Source organism: Haliotis cracherodii, unplaced genomic scaffold, assembly GCF_022045235.1.
Source record: "Haliotis cracherodii isolate W230 unplaced genomic scaffold, xgHalCrac1.p SCAF_26, whole genome shotgun sequence".
NCBI lineage: Eukaryota > Metazoa > Mollusca > Gastropoda > Lepetellida > Haliotidae > Haliotis > Haliotis cracherodii.
Genome location: NW_027266282.1, coordinates 5,088,204 through 5,103,850, shown reverse-complemented (window position 1 = coordinate 5,103,850; position 15,647 = coordinate 5,088,204). Strand labels below are relative to the sequence as shown.

General features: G+C 40.0%; 1 protein-coding gene across 2 annotated transcripts; it reads right to left on the bottom strand.

Annotated features, from left to right (window-relative positions):
- Window positions 1-1,908: 1,908 nt before the first annotated feature.
- On the bottom strand, window positions 1,909-11,439 carry LOC139473023 (uncharacterized). Of its 2 annotated transcripts, none has more exons than XM_071255528.1 (2): window positions 11,393-11,439; window positions 1,909-10,142 (listed from the first exon to the last, which is right to left on the bottom strand). In XM_071255528.1, exon 2 carries the CDS (start codon window positions 10,112-10,114, stop codon window positions 7,592-7,594), a length of 2,523 nt encoding a protein of 840 aa, XP_071111629.1. In that variant the 5' UTR covers window positions 10,115-10,142; window positions 11,393-11,439; the 3' UTR covers window positions 1,909-7,591. The 2 variants fall into 2 exon arrangements, with proteins under 2 accessions (XP_071111629.1, XP_071111630.1); XM_071255529.1 differs by lacking the exon at window positions 11,393-11,439 and adding an exon at window positions 11,167-11,218.
- Between the last annotated feature and the right edge of the window lie 4,208 nt (window positions 11,440-15,647).

Here is a 15,647-nt window from a genome sequence, read left to right as displayed (position 1 = left end):
ATTAGGGGAATTTATATGTAGGCCTACATTCAGACATTTCTCATGTATTTATGGTCATTTTTGCCCCATGAATAATGGTACATAGCTTGTTGTGTAATGATACCGTTGGATAGCTAATGTTCAGCGGTTTGTTTTATACTAACATCTTCAGATATAGATATAGTAGTTATTCGCTATTAGTGTTTTCCCCGTGTTTAGAAACACAGTTTGGGTAAGCACCCTCGTCTGTTGTTTTCCCCGGCGCTCCAGGAGAGATTGGCCTCTCTGACGTCCGCGCGCTGTATATTTATACTTCAGTCTGGATCTGGTGTCTCCAGCTTTCCTTAAATCGTTCACGATTGTCTCGCTACTGGAGTGGTCACAGTCGAAACTCAGTAAGTGGGCTCTGGACACTGTTCTGCATACTGACTTAGTCTGGTTGTAATTTGGTTTGCTAGTAATCCTTGGATAACCAACCTTCCAGTGATTGTCTATAGGCACTTAGAAACAAGTGTTTGCAATACTCCGTTTTCCGAGTAATCCGCGGATAACCAACCTTCCCATGATTGTCTAGCTATTTGGGAATTTAATTATTTCCTTGTTCAATCAAGTGACTGGAACTTTAGTCGATTAAAACCAGATGGTATCCAGACGTACTCGTCACAGGCCCCTGAAGCAGGATAGTAATAATACTCAAACACCGGACCCAAATATGTATAAATAGACAAGGTACATCACTCGCCATCTTGGCCGAAGTTTAAATCGGCGGTATCGTTTAAATGAAATGGTTGGTTGGTTTGTTGTTTAACTCTCACTCAGCAATATTCCAGCTATATGACGGCGGTCTGTAATTAATCGAGTCGGGACCAGACAATCCAGTGATTGACATCATGAGCATCGATCCACGCAATTGGGATACGATGACATGCACCAACCAAATCAGCGAGCCTGACCACCCGATCCCGTTAGTCGCCTTTTACGACAAGCATAGTCCCCCTTTACGGCAAGCATGGGTTGCTGAAGACCTATTCTACCCCGGAATCTTCACGGGTCCAATTACCCTCCTAATACATTATGTTTTGTGTATGATATGTATATCTGTAAGCAAAATATGAAAAAAAATAACTGCTGCTCTGTTATAACTGTACGTATATACCGTATTATGCATCAACATTTTAAACATTGAGGAGAAACGTTTCCTGCTCTTTCCGTGAACACAAGGTGTCATCCCCGATTTTCAGTGATCCATTCATTTATTTCATCCTTTAACGTCCAGAGGAACCGTTTCGTGGGATAATCAAGACTGGTTATGCCTCTGTCATACAAACAACGGTCGCCGGACGATGTGGGGGCATCGGTTAGGCTTCAGTACATCCAATTTGACCATATTACCGTCTGACTACAGAAAGCGGAGTTCGTCACATCCGAATGGACCTCATTACCGCCTGACTACAGTAAGCGGGCTTCGACACATCCGATTCAACCTCATTACCGTCTAACTTCAGAGAGCGGCTTTGACACAACTGATTCGACCTCATTGCGGTCTGAGTACAGAAAGCGGGCTTTCAAACATCCGATTCGACCTCATTACGATCTGACTACAGAAATCGGGCTTTGACACATCCAATTCGACCTTATTACCATCTAACTCCAGAAAGCAGGCTTCGACACATCCAATTTGACCTTATTACCGTCTGACTACAGAAAGAGGAGTTCGACACATCAAATTCGACCTTATTCCCGTCTGACTTCAAAAAGCGGCTTCGACACATCCTATTCGACCTCATTAACGTCTTACTACAGAAAGCGGCTTCGACACATCTGATTCGACCTTATTACCATCAGACAACAGAAAGGAAACGTAACACATTGTCAACGATATGTCAATAACATTCATATAATAAGAAATAAAAAAACAGAAATGCCATTTATGCATTTTATTCATATCACTGGGTTTGTTTTCACATGCATTTATCAACAAACATGACACTAGATTTAGCACCGCCATCCTGAGTACATAGAGTTCTCAAAGTGGGATTGTTGCACAACCGAAATAGATCACATCTGAAAAAAGTCAGTCACTGAATGACTCATTCTTGTGAAAACACTGAAGGTTTGTTGATGAATAAATATTTTGATAATTATATTCTGTTTGGTTAAGTTTGTTTCTACATTAAATGAGTGAGTATGGTTTTACGTGGCTTTTAGCAAGTTTCCAGCAATATCACGGTGGGGAACACCAGAAATAGGCTTCATACATTGTACCCATGTCGGGAATCGAACCCGGGTCTTTGGCGTGACGAGCGAACGCTTTAACCACTAGGCTACCTGGCCGCCCCCTACATTAAATGACATGGCATACCAGCTAAGACTATTGCTATCTATACTACTCAAAAGAAGTTAAACAACATCTGATTCTTTCCTCTTACTACAGTTGATCTTTCATGAATAGGGTGCTTTTTTTAACTTCTTTTGAGAAGTATTAGATAATTTTCAGCTATAGCTACAAAACCAGGTAATTTTAATATATATTTAACTTAACAATGAGCCTGAATATTTTTCTTAAAGAAAACAACTTGCAACAACAGTCTGAAGCATGATTATTTTCTGGGAATTTTTTTTTTCAATCAAAAAAAATTCTAGAAACCCTCCCCAATTTCGGATTTGACTTTGTCTGGATTAGTCAGGAAATTGGGAAGCAAGCAGCCTTTGTTGCCCTTTTTAAGCAATGGTTATTTTCAGTTTTGTCTGTTGTTTTACCATGCACTCGGCAATATTCCAGTTACGACAATCCAGTGATTGACATCATGAGCATCGATCTAAGCAGATTGAGATATGATGACTTGCAGCAAGCGAATCAGTGAGCCTGACCACCGGATCCTGTTGGTCGCCTCTTACGACAAGCATAGTCACCTTATACGGCAAGCATGGGTTGCTGAAGACTTATTCTAACCAGGATCTTCACGGGTCCCAGTAGTGTTCACTGTGGTATTGATGTTCTTCAAATGTGGGGAGAAAATCTGGAATTTGAACCAACGACCAGCAGATCCTGGTGCAGATCAAGGACGGAAGTCTGCAGGAGACTGACAGCACCTAAGATGACTGGGTTCATGTCTGCACGCATAAATAAACTGATTTCAAAGTATCCACATTTACATCCAGAGCGGAGCGGAGCTGAGATGGGTTGTCAAGGAGATGACAAGAATTGAGACTGAATTATAAACAAGCATGAAATACTGATATCCCCCGCCAATATGACATGTCCGGTTGTGTGCAATGCATTAGCTCCTGTGAACTACGTTTACTGGGCCTTTTTGTAAATTGCCTAATTGCAGTACTAACAAGTCAAACTGGTTGCAATGGAAACATAAAAAATAAAAATTTCTTAAATTCCTAAATAGCAAAAGGCAGTTCAGTATGTGTCTGGTAAACATGCATAGTTTTGTTAGAAAGTATTGAATGGGTTTTTGAGTTTTGCTCCAGAAACAAACACTACCCAATAGAACCTAAGTCCAACTTGTTGCCATGGAAACGTAGAAAATAAAAATTTATAAAATTCCTAAATAGCAAAAGGCACCAGTTCAGTATGTGCCTAGAAGACATGGAAAGTTTTGTAAGAAAGTATTTAACAGTTTTTGAGTTATGCTCCGGAAACGAACAGCACCCTGAAAGAACCTAAGTCCAACTTGTTGCCATGGAAACGTAAAACATAGAAATTTATGAAATTCCTAAATAGCAAAAGGCACCAGTTCAGTATGTGCCTAGTAGACATGGAAAGTTTTGTAAGAAGTATGTAATTGTTTTTGAGTTACGCTCCGGAAACGAACAGCACCCTTATAGAACCTAAGCCCAACTTGTTACCATGGAAATGTAAAAAATAAAAATTTATAAAATTCCTAAATAGCAAAAGGCACCAGTTCAGTATGTGCCTAGTAGACATGCAAAGTTTTGTAAGAAAGTATGTAATTGTTTTTGAGTTACGCTCCGGAAACGAACTGCACCCTTATAGAACCTAAGCCCAACTTGTTACCATGGAAATGTAAAAAATAAAAATTTATAAAATTCCTAAATAGCAAAAGGCACCAGTTCAGTATGTGCCTAGTAGACATGGAAAGTTTTGTAAGAAAGTATGTAATTGTTTTTGAGTTACGCTCCAGAAACGAACAGCACCCTTATAGAACCTAAGCCCAACTTGTTACCATGGAAACGTAAAAAATAAAAATTTATAAAATTCCTAAATAGCAAAAGGCACCAGTTCAGTATGTGCCTAGAAGACATGGAAAGTTTTGTAAGAAAGTATTTAACAGTTTTTGAGTTATGCTCCGGAAACGAACACCACCCTGAAAGAACCTAAGTCCAACTTGTTGCCATGGAAACGTAAAACATAGAAATTTATGAAATTCCTAAATAGCAAAAGGCACCAGTTCAGTATGTGCCTAGTAGACATGGAAAGTTTTGTAAGAAAGTATGTAATTGTTTTTGAGTTACGCTCCGGAAACGAACAGCACCCTTATAGAACCTAAGCCCAACTTGTTACCATGGAAATGTAAAAAATAAAAATTTATAAAATTCTTAAATAGCAAAAGGCACCAGTTCAGTATGTGCCTAGTAGACATGGAAAGTTTTGTAAGAAGTATGTAATTGTTTTTGAGTTACGCTCCGGAAACGAACAGCACCCTTATAGAACCTAAGCCCAACTTGTTACCATGGAAATGTAAAAAATAAAAATTTATAAAATTCCTAAATAGCAAAAGGCACCAGTTCAGTATGTGCCTAGTAGACATGGAAAGTTTTGTAAGAAAGTATGTAATTGTTTTTGAGTTATGCTCCGGAAACGAACAGCACCCTTATAGAACCTAAGCCCAACTTTTTCCCATGGAAATGTAAAAAATAAAAATCAACAAAATTCCTAAATAGCAAAAGGCACCAGTTCAGCATGAGTCTGATAGACATGCAAAGTTTTGTAGAGAAATATTTAACGAGTTATGCTCCGGAAACGAATTCGGGACGCACACACGCACACGCGCACGCACACGCGCACGCACACGCACGCACACATGGACGGAACCCATTTCTATATCTATACTTCGTTGGGGCGGGGGATAAAAACTAACTTCCCATCTGTCTAGAATAAGCATCACTGACACATGCATTCTTTAAATATAACTTCTATAAAACATAGCTTTAAATAATACTTCATATAAATATTAATCACATATACTATGAACTCATGAACTTCGAACAGTTGTAAAAGGTTTCTTTAACTTAAAGATATAAAAATCTCTGGTTTAACATTACCGGTGACTGAATGGTAGCGTGTTGGGACCAATTGGAAATATATTGCAATTCTAGTTTGCCATGAAACTGGCTACCATTTGTTAGATATCACGCAACCAGGCTACTGCTTTCACACTTAAGTATTCTATTGAGGTAAGTCGTTCTCTTTCAACATCCATCCATGACAGACGTCTTCCCTGGTTTACCTTCAGAGAACCCTGTTAATCCTCACGTTCAAAACAGTGATTGGAGAGTTTTCCCATGGACGGGACTTGACACAGTAGCGACATAAATGTTACTGCTTTGACTTAGGTTTGAGTGAGTGAGTTTCCACACAGACATGATGTATTCACAAATAATCATCCCGATCCACATAAACAGACATTGTATTCACACCAAGACATCACATGAATAGACATCATATTCACACAAATAGACCTCAGGTATCCTCTCGAATAAACAAAATGGATTCACACGAATAGAACTGATGTATTCACATGAATATAGACATCGCGTATCCATACAAATAGACATCATGTATTCACATGAATATAGACATCGCGTATCCATACAAATAGACATCATGTATTCACATGAATATAGACAGCGTGTATCCATACAAATAAACATCAGGTATTCACATGAATATAGACATCATTTATCCATGCAAATAGACATCATGTATTCACATGAATATAGACATCGTGTATCCATACAAATAGACATCAGGTATTCACATGAATATAGACATCATTTATCCATGCAAATAGACATCATGTATTCACACAAATAGACCTCAGGTATTCACACAAATAGACATCATGTATTCACATGAATATAGACATCGTGTATCCATACAAATAGACATAATATTCACACAAATAGACCTCAGGTATCCTCTCGAATAAACAAAATGTATTCACACAAATAAACCTCAGGTATTCACATGAATATAGACATCATGTATCCATACAAATAGACATCATGTATTCACACAAATAGACCTCAGGTATCCTCTCGAATAAACAAAATGGATTCACATGAATATAGACATCATGTATTCATGCAAATAGACATCATGCATTCACACAAATAGACCTCAGGTATTCACATGAATAAACAAAATGTATTCACATGAATATAGACATCATGTATCCATACAAATAGACATCATGTATTTACACAAATAGACCTCAGGTATCCTCTCGAATAAAAAAAATGGATTCACACAAATAGACCTCATGTATTCACATGAATATAGACATCATGTATCCATACAAATAGATATCAGGTATTCACATGAATATAGACATCATGTATTCACACAAATAGACCTCAGGTATTCACATGAATATAGACATCATGTATCCATGCAAATAGACATCATGTATTCACACAAATAGACCTCAGGTATTCACATGAATATAGACATCATGCATCCATGCAAATAGACATCATGTATTCACATGAATATAGACATCATGTATTCACACAGAGATCATATATTCACACAAAAAACAGCATGCATTCACTTGCTAATACAATTTTCCTCATTTAACAGTTCCAGATAACCTTTGGAGCAATTGAGTTTTTACTCTTGGGTTTCAATTTTAATTGGGTTATTACATTTTTCATTGGGTAACCAATATTTTTTCACTCATCTATTCATCACTCTATTGTGTTTTTCCCCAAATTAGTGAACATTTTAAGATCTTAAAAAAATGAAATAATGTTTTAGATGTATATAACTGTTCTAAATATATAGGCTTGACTAAATTAACTCGTAATTGTGTTTCGGAAAGGACCTCCTTTGTATGCATGCTGGAAAAGCTTCATTGGGTATTTACGTGTGCTGTTTTTATACATTTGAGTTTTTCATTTAATGCATGCGTTTCTGTACGAAAGTTACTTGAAAGTACCGTATTCAACGTAATAAGCGCACAGGGCGCTCTCAAAATTAGAAATAGGGGGCTCTTATTAGAATATTATTTTGGTGAAAAAAACAGAGTTAAAAGATAAATTTCGTGCTTTATGCTGACAGCCTGAAATGTTTATATACGTGAGATACATTTTTCCAGAATTTAAATGCCCATAGTTAAGGGTGCATATAACACACGAGTGTGTATTATATGCGAATAAATAAGTCTTGTGTACATTGATCAATCGGAAGGGGTGCTCATTGGTATTGTTCACAAGCCAATATATTGGCAAATATCTCCGTGGGCGCTTATTAGAGCGGGGCGCTTATTACGTCGAATACGGTAATTGGGTTTTGAATATTTTGAGGGGTATTTTACGCAAATACGCTGCTTATCTGTAGCTCTGATTCAGGTCTTCAAGATCCCATTTCGTCTACATCCAGAATGGTAAACACAAACAGATGTGGGTGATTGCCTGACACAAACAGTCTGTTTGATGATATGGCCAAACATCGAGGTGACACCAGATCATCACTCAATGTTGAATGAAGGTAGAGCTGTTCACCCTCAACGCTAAACACGTGGATCTGATTCTGGCGGGGATTAGCAACATACAGGTTATTCCTCGTATCCATGCAGGTGCCCTCTGGATACCAATCAGGGACATTTGGAGGTTTGAAGACTTGAGATAGATTGCCATACTTGTGGATCTGGAACACAGCACCGGGGCAGCTGAACAGAACATGCTCCTCGTTACTTAGAGACATTGCATTTATAGGGCCATCAACTGGAGCCTTTCTCACCGACGTCAGTTGACCATTGCTATTATACACGCGCACCAAGTTCTCAGGGAGATTTCCGACCATAAAAGAGGTATCTGTGTATTTGCACAGAATGAGACCCTGACTGGCTGATTTACTGATTTCCAGTGGTACTACCCGCTGGGCTCTTAGACATTTATCAGCAATGTAGATGCAAGCACCACAAATATAAACAACCATATGCCCAAGATGGACAAGGGCGTGGGCAGGTATGTTGTCCTTCAATACGTTCCTGCTCATGTTTGCCGAATGTCCCTTCTTATCAATCAGACGAATCTTCTTATTCCCGTTGTCTGCGATGGTGGTATTACCTAAGGCAACTGCCAAACCTTTGATCTCTGGATCTGTTTTATCATTTACCACTCTTAAATGATAAACTTTTTTTTTTTCTAGTCGGAGAGATCCGACACCATTGCTTCGACCTGGGGTTCTACATGTGTTTTTAGGGACAGCAGATTGGACATATTGTCCATCCAGAGGTGACCCTATGTCCCGGAGAACTGGATTAATCATAGGCACACCACATCCTTGAGAGGTCCGCACATCATCTTCTTCCAATCTCGACCCAATGCCACGACCAGGCTCTTTGCACTTGACTGTGGTTTGATGTCTTGGAAAAATGTTTGTCAGCATCTTTCCTTCTCCACCAACTATCACCAGAGATCCGGTTAGATGGAATCCATCCTCAGGGTCTTCAGGTGATTCAGCAGCATCAAGTTTTGAAGAAGCTGATGCCCAATTGGTATCATTACTAAGGAATGTGTCAGTAGTCAGGATTCCATTACTACAGACCTCCGATTCATCCTTTGTGGCCATGTGTTGCTTGTTGCCTCCTTTCTTTTTTTGTGGCGCCGTGGGTTGAGCTTGTTTCAGCATGGAATTTTCTTCAGCTTTAAATGAGCTGTTTGAATGTTTACCACCTGAAGTAGCTGAAATGATCTGACGTCTGTCTGAATCTTCTTCTGACAAGACACCTCTTTCTTTGCTCTCTCCTTGAAGAAGTTGTGGACTGACAAATGACTGTTTTATGCCGATAACCGAATTATTTGGAAAATCACACTGTACCTTGAACTTAGGTATTTTCCATTTTTTTGCAAACGTTTCTATCGAATCCTGTAAATGTTCGCTTTCTTCGAAACATTTCTCAAGGCCCTTACAGAGAAGGAGGAAGTGGAGATCTTCTCTGGCTTCAAGGACTGAGTGTGTAAGGGACAAGACTTTCGGACACAGATTTGTAATTTGCTCCAATTTGTGGTTCATTGTACTGACAAGAAGGAGCTGATTCCCACACAAGCGTGTCACCTTATCCACCGCCTCCTGCTCCTGTTTCTGAAGTGATTCCACCATGGCCTGTGTTTTCTCCCGCAGTGTGTTCAGGGTGGCTTCTCGTGATGCAATTATATTCTCACGCCGACTGCTGCTCTTTTCAAGCATTGATGTTACCTCAGAAAGGTATGTGTCAAGTTTTTCTGATCGTTCTTCCAGTTGCTTTCCAAATTGTCTGGAAGCTTCTTCCAAAGGAAGGATCTGATGACCTTTGTGTTCGAACAGGAGGCAGTATTCGCACATTGGTGAGACACAAATCTGGCAAAAGTAAGCACAATTGGCTCTCTTATGTGCACTGTTACTACAAGGCAGGGTTGTCTGTGCCGTAACAACATACTTCCCACTTTTCACATCTTCAATGGCCACTACTCGATGAGCATGGGTGATCCGTGATGCATTGTGGCCTTTCTGGCAGACATCACAAAGAACATCAGCACAGTCGAGACACTGGTGGGTTGCTTCATTGTGCTGGTTCCGTAAACAACAGATGCTACAGTTACTTGTTTCAGTCTTTGGTAAGCTGTTTCCTAACAAACCAAACACTCGACTGATACATGTGTTCAGCTGCGAGCGGAGAGCATCAGGTCCAGCTGCAGAGGTGACTTCTGTTTTACATACTGGACACAATGTGACTGACTTCTCTTCATCCCTTATTTGTTCACCAGTTTTGAGACAGGTTTTGCAGATGCCATGGTAACATGATAAAATCACAAGGTCTTGTATTTCTACTTCACAGTTGCTGCAACACAGGTTTTTAAAAGCAATGGTCTTTGATGCCACTGGTTCTGCCATTTATGCCTTTGAGGTTCTACACTGAATCCTGAAATAAATAAAAGCAATGTGTATGTGAAAAGGGGTACATTCATCACAATATCTACATCAGACCAACAGATGAAGGGGCAAAAAGTAGTCCTGAAACGTCACAAATTGCACAAATCGGACTTTAAAATATTTTATGATCGGTTTTCATCCGGAGACACAGAAGTGAATGTAACACATTGGCACACAATCTGAGCTCCACAGATGATCATGCTAAAACGGCACTGCGTCTTAACGGCACCATATTGATCAAAACGGCACCATGACATATCATCACACAGAATAATAATTATAGAGAAATATGAAAAACAAAAAGTAAAATATATTTATTTATCATTAGACTAACCTTAACATTTAAAAGGATATTGTGTCTTATTCCAGCTAGTTTTAACTAAAAACATATACAATATTACATATTTATGACATATGGTTTTAGATTTATTACCACAAAGAGTATGAACAAAGCAAGACAATTCGGCCAAGCCTGGTGCCGTTTTCGCCAGGTGCTGTTTTCGCTTTCATCCAACACAGTACGGAGCAACCGTGCAGTGTCACATATGTCCAGTGATTAAAGCCACCAATGTTTGATAACATTGCCGTCACTGAAACTATGTTTTCTTAAAATATAGCATATAAATTATAGCTTTCAAAATAGAACTTTTCAAATATTTTAACTACATATACCATTAACTTGGAACAGTTGTTAAAGGTTTCCTTCACTTAACGACCTTAACACATTACTGGTTTAACATTATCGGTTATTGAATGACAATACATCAAGATGCATGGGGATACCACACTAGCATATCGTCCGATAACCGAACAGATAGAAGAACTAAAGGCCAAAATCGCCTTGTTAGGTGAGAGTTAATTACGACTTGTTGATTTGTAAACGAAGTTTTAAACATTACCGGTTACTGAATGGCAGCGTGTTGGGACCAATATAGCCACTATATTGCAAATCCAGTTGACGCATGAAACTGGCGTTTGTGGCTATCCTATAAGATTTTGAACAGTGTTCGTACATTTCAGACGGTATCCATGTTTGAAATACAGCCTTTTGGTGGAGTCGCTTTACTTCCTAGTTTCGTTTCGTGGAATCCCGACGAGCATATGCCGTCCTGGTTCAAGCTTGGCGACCAGCCATTAACATAATGCGAGTTGTCAGTCTGACGTATTCGTCTCCATGCGTGCGTTCTTATGGAAATGATCTAATATGGAAAGTAAAACTTCAAGAAAATGCTCACTTACCTAAAATACGTACTCACGTTCACATGACGGGTCGTAGTGGTCCTAGTAAAAACGGCCATTGTACAAAACAGCCAAATGGAGTTGGAGAAAACGGCCTCTTGCTTGAATATTTCTCATTCGGCTGAAGCGCTCGTTTCCAAATTAAATACTAATTCTACAGTGAAATGACCTCAAATTTTAAAAACAGTAGGTTATCTCCTAACTCTACGATGTATTTGGAAATTAATCAATTCTCATTGGTCAATCAGAGGTATCAAACGAAAATATACACCTCTGAATAAAACATCATGAAAACCGTGTACACTGAAGCTAATATTTATTATACTAGCCTTTGTTTAATGTCTAGTAATGATGTTTTCTCATTTCAGCTCGACAACACACCCAAAACATTGGACTCGGTCCTTGCAAAAGGTTTGAGAATAGGTCTTCAGCAACCAATGCTTTCCGTAAAAGGTGACTATGCTTGTCGTAAAAGGCGACTAACGGGATCGGGTGGTCAGGCTCGCTGACTTGGTTGATGCATGTCATCAATCCCAATTGGGTGGATCGATGCCCATGATATCAATCACTGGATTGTCTGGTCCAGACTCGATTATTTACAGACCGCCGTCATATAGCTGGAATATTGCTGAGTGCGGCTTTAAGCAACAAACCAACCAACCAGCCAACACGCTCTGAGCCATTGTATTGTTGATTTTCATTATCGATAGTACCACGAAAGCTCTTGCTTTAATGCAGTATTTGTGATCAGATCACGTCTGGTAAAAAACGTTCTAAGCCTGACCAACTTTCAACTGTGGGCTGGAACAAAGTGAACTAGCCAATCTAGTACACTGTTTGAGTAGTTCATTGCAAGTGTATTTTGTCTCTTGAGGCCGTTTGTATATTAGTGAAAACCGGTTGAACGTGATAGGGGTCCAAATGGACACAGAAATGGAAAAGAACGAGTACCGAGCAGTCATTAAGTTTTTACTTCAGAGAAAAGTACTCCCCCAAGAAATTCCTGACCACATGTCACAAGGGTATGGGGAAGGTGCCCTAGCTACTCCACTGTTAAACGTTGGGCATGCAGCTATGTTTAAGGCTGGGAGAACAAGACTTGATGATGACCCTAGATCTGGACGTCCCTCAACTTCCATCAGTGAAGATTCAATCAAAGAGACAGAAAAACTTATACTGTCAGATAGAGGCACTGCCATTGCAGAAATTGAGTAAGTCATAGGTCTAAGCCATGGGTCCATTGAAACTACAAATGAATAAGACAGCTGCTCGTTTGGTGCCAATGTTTCTAACTTCTGATCATAAGGAAAAAAGAGAAAATTTAGAGCTAATTGAAGAGGATTTCGTCAAATTCAAAAAGAGATGAGTAACGGGTGATGAAACATGAGTCTACCACTATGATCCCGAGTCAAAATATCAATCCATGGAACAGCACCATTCCACTTCTCCGTCAACAAAGAATTTAAGTCTTCAACATCAGTGAGGAAAGTTATGGCCACGGTGTTCTTGGATGCAAAGTGTGTGATCCTTGTTGTGAACGTAGAAAGTCAAAAGACGATTACCGGTGCCAACTGTGCTGATTTGCTTCATCTCCGAGAGATTCTATCAAAGAGAAGCGTCGAGGAATGCTGACTGCAGGAGTTCTACTATTTCATGACAATGCCTCTTCTCACACCTCTCGACTTGCACAGGCTGCTGTGCGACAATGTGGGTTCGAAGAGCTTCCTCACCCTCCATACTTGCCAGACCTGGCACCAGGCGATAAAGCGCTATGACGACAACGATGACCTCCAAGCTGCCGTGAATGGGTTTTCAGGGTGTCTTCAGAAAACTTCTTCCTGACTGGAATTGAAAAGCTTCACTATCGATATGAGAAGTGTATTGAAAAGGGGGGGGAGATTATGTTGTAAAATAAAATTAAAAACACTTTCACAGTTGTTGGTTTTGTTTGTTAGGCTTAGAACTTTTTTACCAGCCCTCGTACGTCGTCCACAACCCGATGAACACCTTGGGACTATGTGATTCTCACCACTGGTAGAACTCGGCGAGAGATAGCCAGTATGTTAAATATGATTCGAACCTGGTCTTCGGCGTGACGAGCGAACGCTTTAACCACTAGGCTACCCGACCGCCCCAACAATTATTTGACCTTCAGAGGGTGCATAGCCCATTTTTTTCTTTTCAAGTCATCTCAAACGTCGTCTGTCTTGGGTGATTGCACCTTGTCAATAAAAACACCTCGTTTGCTGCACGTGTATTGGAGACACACGTATCATTGTGTATGATTATTTTCATACTCGTATATGCACTGGGTCGACGTACAGTTCTCGGTGGGAAGTGAAAAACACCAAGTCGATGGCTTGGCGTGTATACAAGTTATTTTGCCAACTGGCTAGATGATCACTTTCATACCGTCCTTGCATAGTTATATTTGTTGCACAAAGACTTCAACCATATCATGAACTGACCTCAGGTAACCCTTCAGCTTAGGCTTGATTGGGCCCTACCTGTATTTTTGTCTGGAGTGGTCTCGATACATTTCAAAGATGCCCTACTCCCTAACTTCATAGATCTATCTTGACAAAATGTAAATTTGAGTATATTGACTATATTGCGCACATACAAAAATGTATTTTGGAACGACACATTTTGGCAATACAGTAAACTACGGTTATAACGAACACGCTTATAACGAACTTACTTTTTTGGGTCCCGACTAATTGCTGTAGTTATGCTGTATATATGCTTATAACGAACTACGGTTATAACGAACTAAAATTAGGACTCCCTTTGAGTTCGTTATATCCGTACTTTACTGTTAATTACAGGCTTAGATCAAGCATATACTTGGTTGCACTTTTCAACAGTCACACAATATATATCTTGGACTGAGTCCGTTTAAATAAACACAAATGACTACGTTCCAATGAGCTATCTTGTAGGCAGTGTCCATCTTGTAGGTGTCGTGAGGCGGTTTCTGTCAATATTGATGCAGGGTCTGCATGCTCATGTCTGTGGTCGGATCTTTGTGGGAGAGAAGAGTGCACTGTTTGGTCCTGTGTAGGAGCTTAATCTTGACGGTGATGTGAGGGGAAAAGGGGTTCAACGTCGCGTCCTAGAGTATAGCACTTATACAGCGACGTGCATGCACGTGTGTGGGTGGGTGTCTGCTTGTACTAGTCCGGACTTATGCCGGTTTTCTAGTGCTATTGAGATTGCCATTGAGATACTGTGCGGCAGTTTAACATGAATACCCCACTCATACAAAGTTTACGGACTCCGAGCCGACCGGTCGATGCGACAGACAAGGTTACAACAAGTACCATCTAACGTCTTTTGTTTTGTCATTCCTGTTTGCAGCATACCCTCGGCGAGTAGTCGTTGATTTTCAGCAAGCTGTGGCAGTGTGTAAGCGTTAGTTATGGTTAAACAAACGTGTTGTTTTGAGCACCTGATAGCTAAACACAATCGTTGAGTGCTGTTCACGTTAAAACATGTGCATCATGCTCCCAACAACATGCAAACATCAAAATTGAGTGCTGTGCATTAACACACAAGTGCAAATTGTGAATCCCGACCTTAGAGTCGAGATGTCTTCATGAATATGTCTGGAAAGATTGGTGATTTAATTTCAGAATAAAATATTTTGGCTGGACTAACAAGTCGATGCATAGTTCAATCACAATTGCATAACCACATCTGTTGCCTAAACTGCTCGGTCGATTGCAGGATTTGCAAAGCATGTGTACCTCCAACTCGGCTGTACATGTTTTTAATCAAGGTGCTCACGTGATTTAATGCACTTTGCGAAGTAAGACCTGTTTTATTACAACATCGATCAGATCATCATGACTGGGCGCCACCATTTTGTTTGAAGCAACTGCAAGTGATATGAAAAGTGGAATCTGATTGGTCAGCAGGAGGGATATAGAAGGGACATAACTAGTAATAACCACTGATTGCGCTACGATCGATCCCCAAAATTCAAGCCTTTTTCGGCAAGGGTGGAAACTTGACTTTAACAGTCGGTTAATTCTCTTGCCTCGGGAAAATGCCTTTGTGCATTCGGCATGTTCTTGTAACTAAATAAACTGTAACACAACCCCAAATCAGCACTATTCCAACCATATCATGGACAACACAATTAGCAAATCACAGAAGAGTAATTCTGCCTGGGAGAGGAAAAACAAGTAGCCCTGATTGTCAGATGACACACGCTCCACCAGGGCCTACATGCACAAAGGGATCTTAGCGA

Bases quoted from the DNA above. Each gene is read 5' to 3' on its own strand.
- LOC139473023 (XM_071255528.1), bottom strand. From the start codon at position 10,114: ATGGCAGAACCAGTGGCATCAAAGACCATTGCTTTTAAAAACCTGTGT.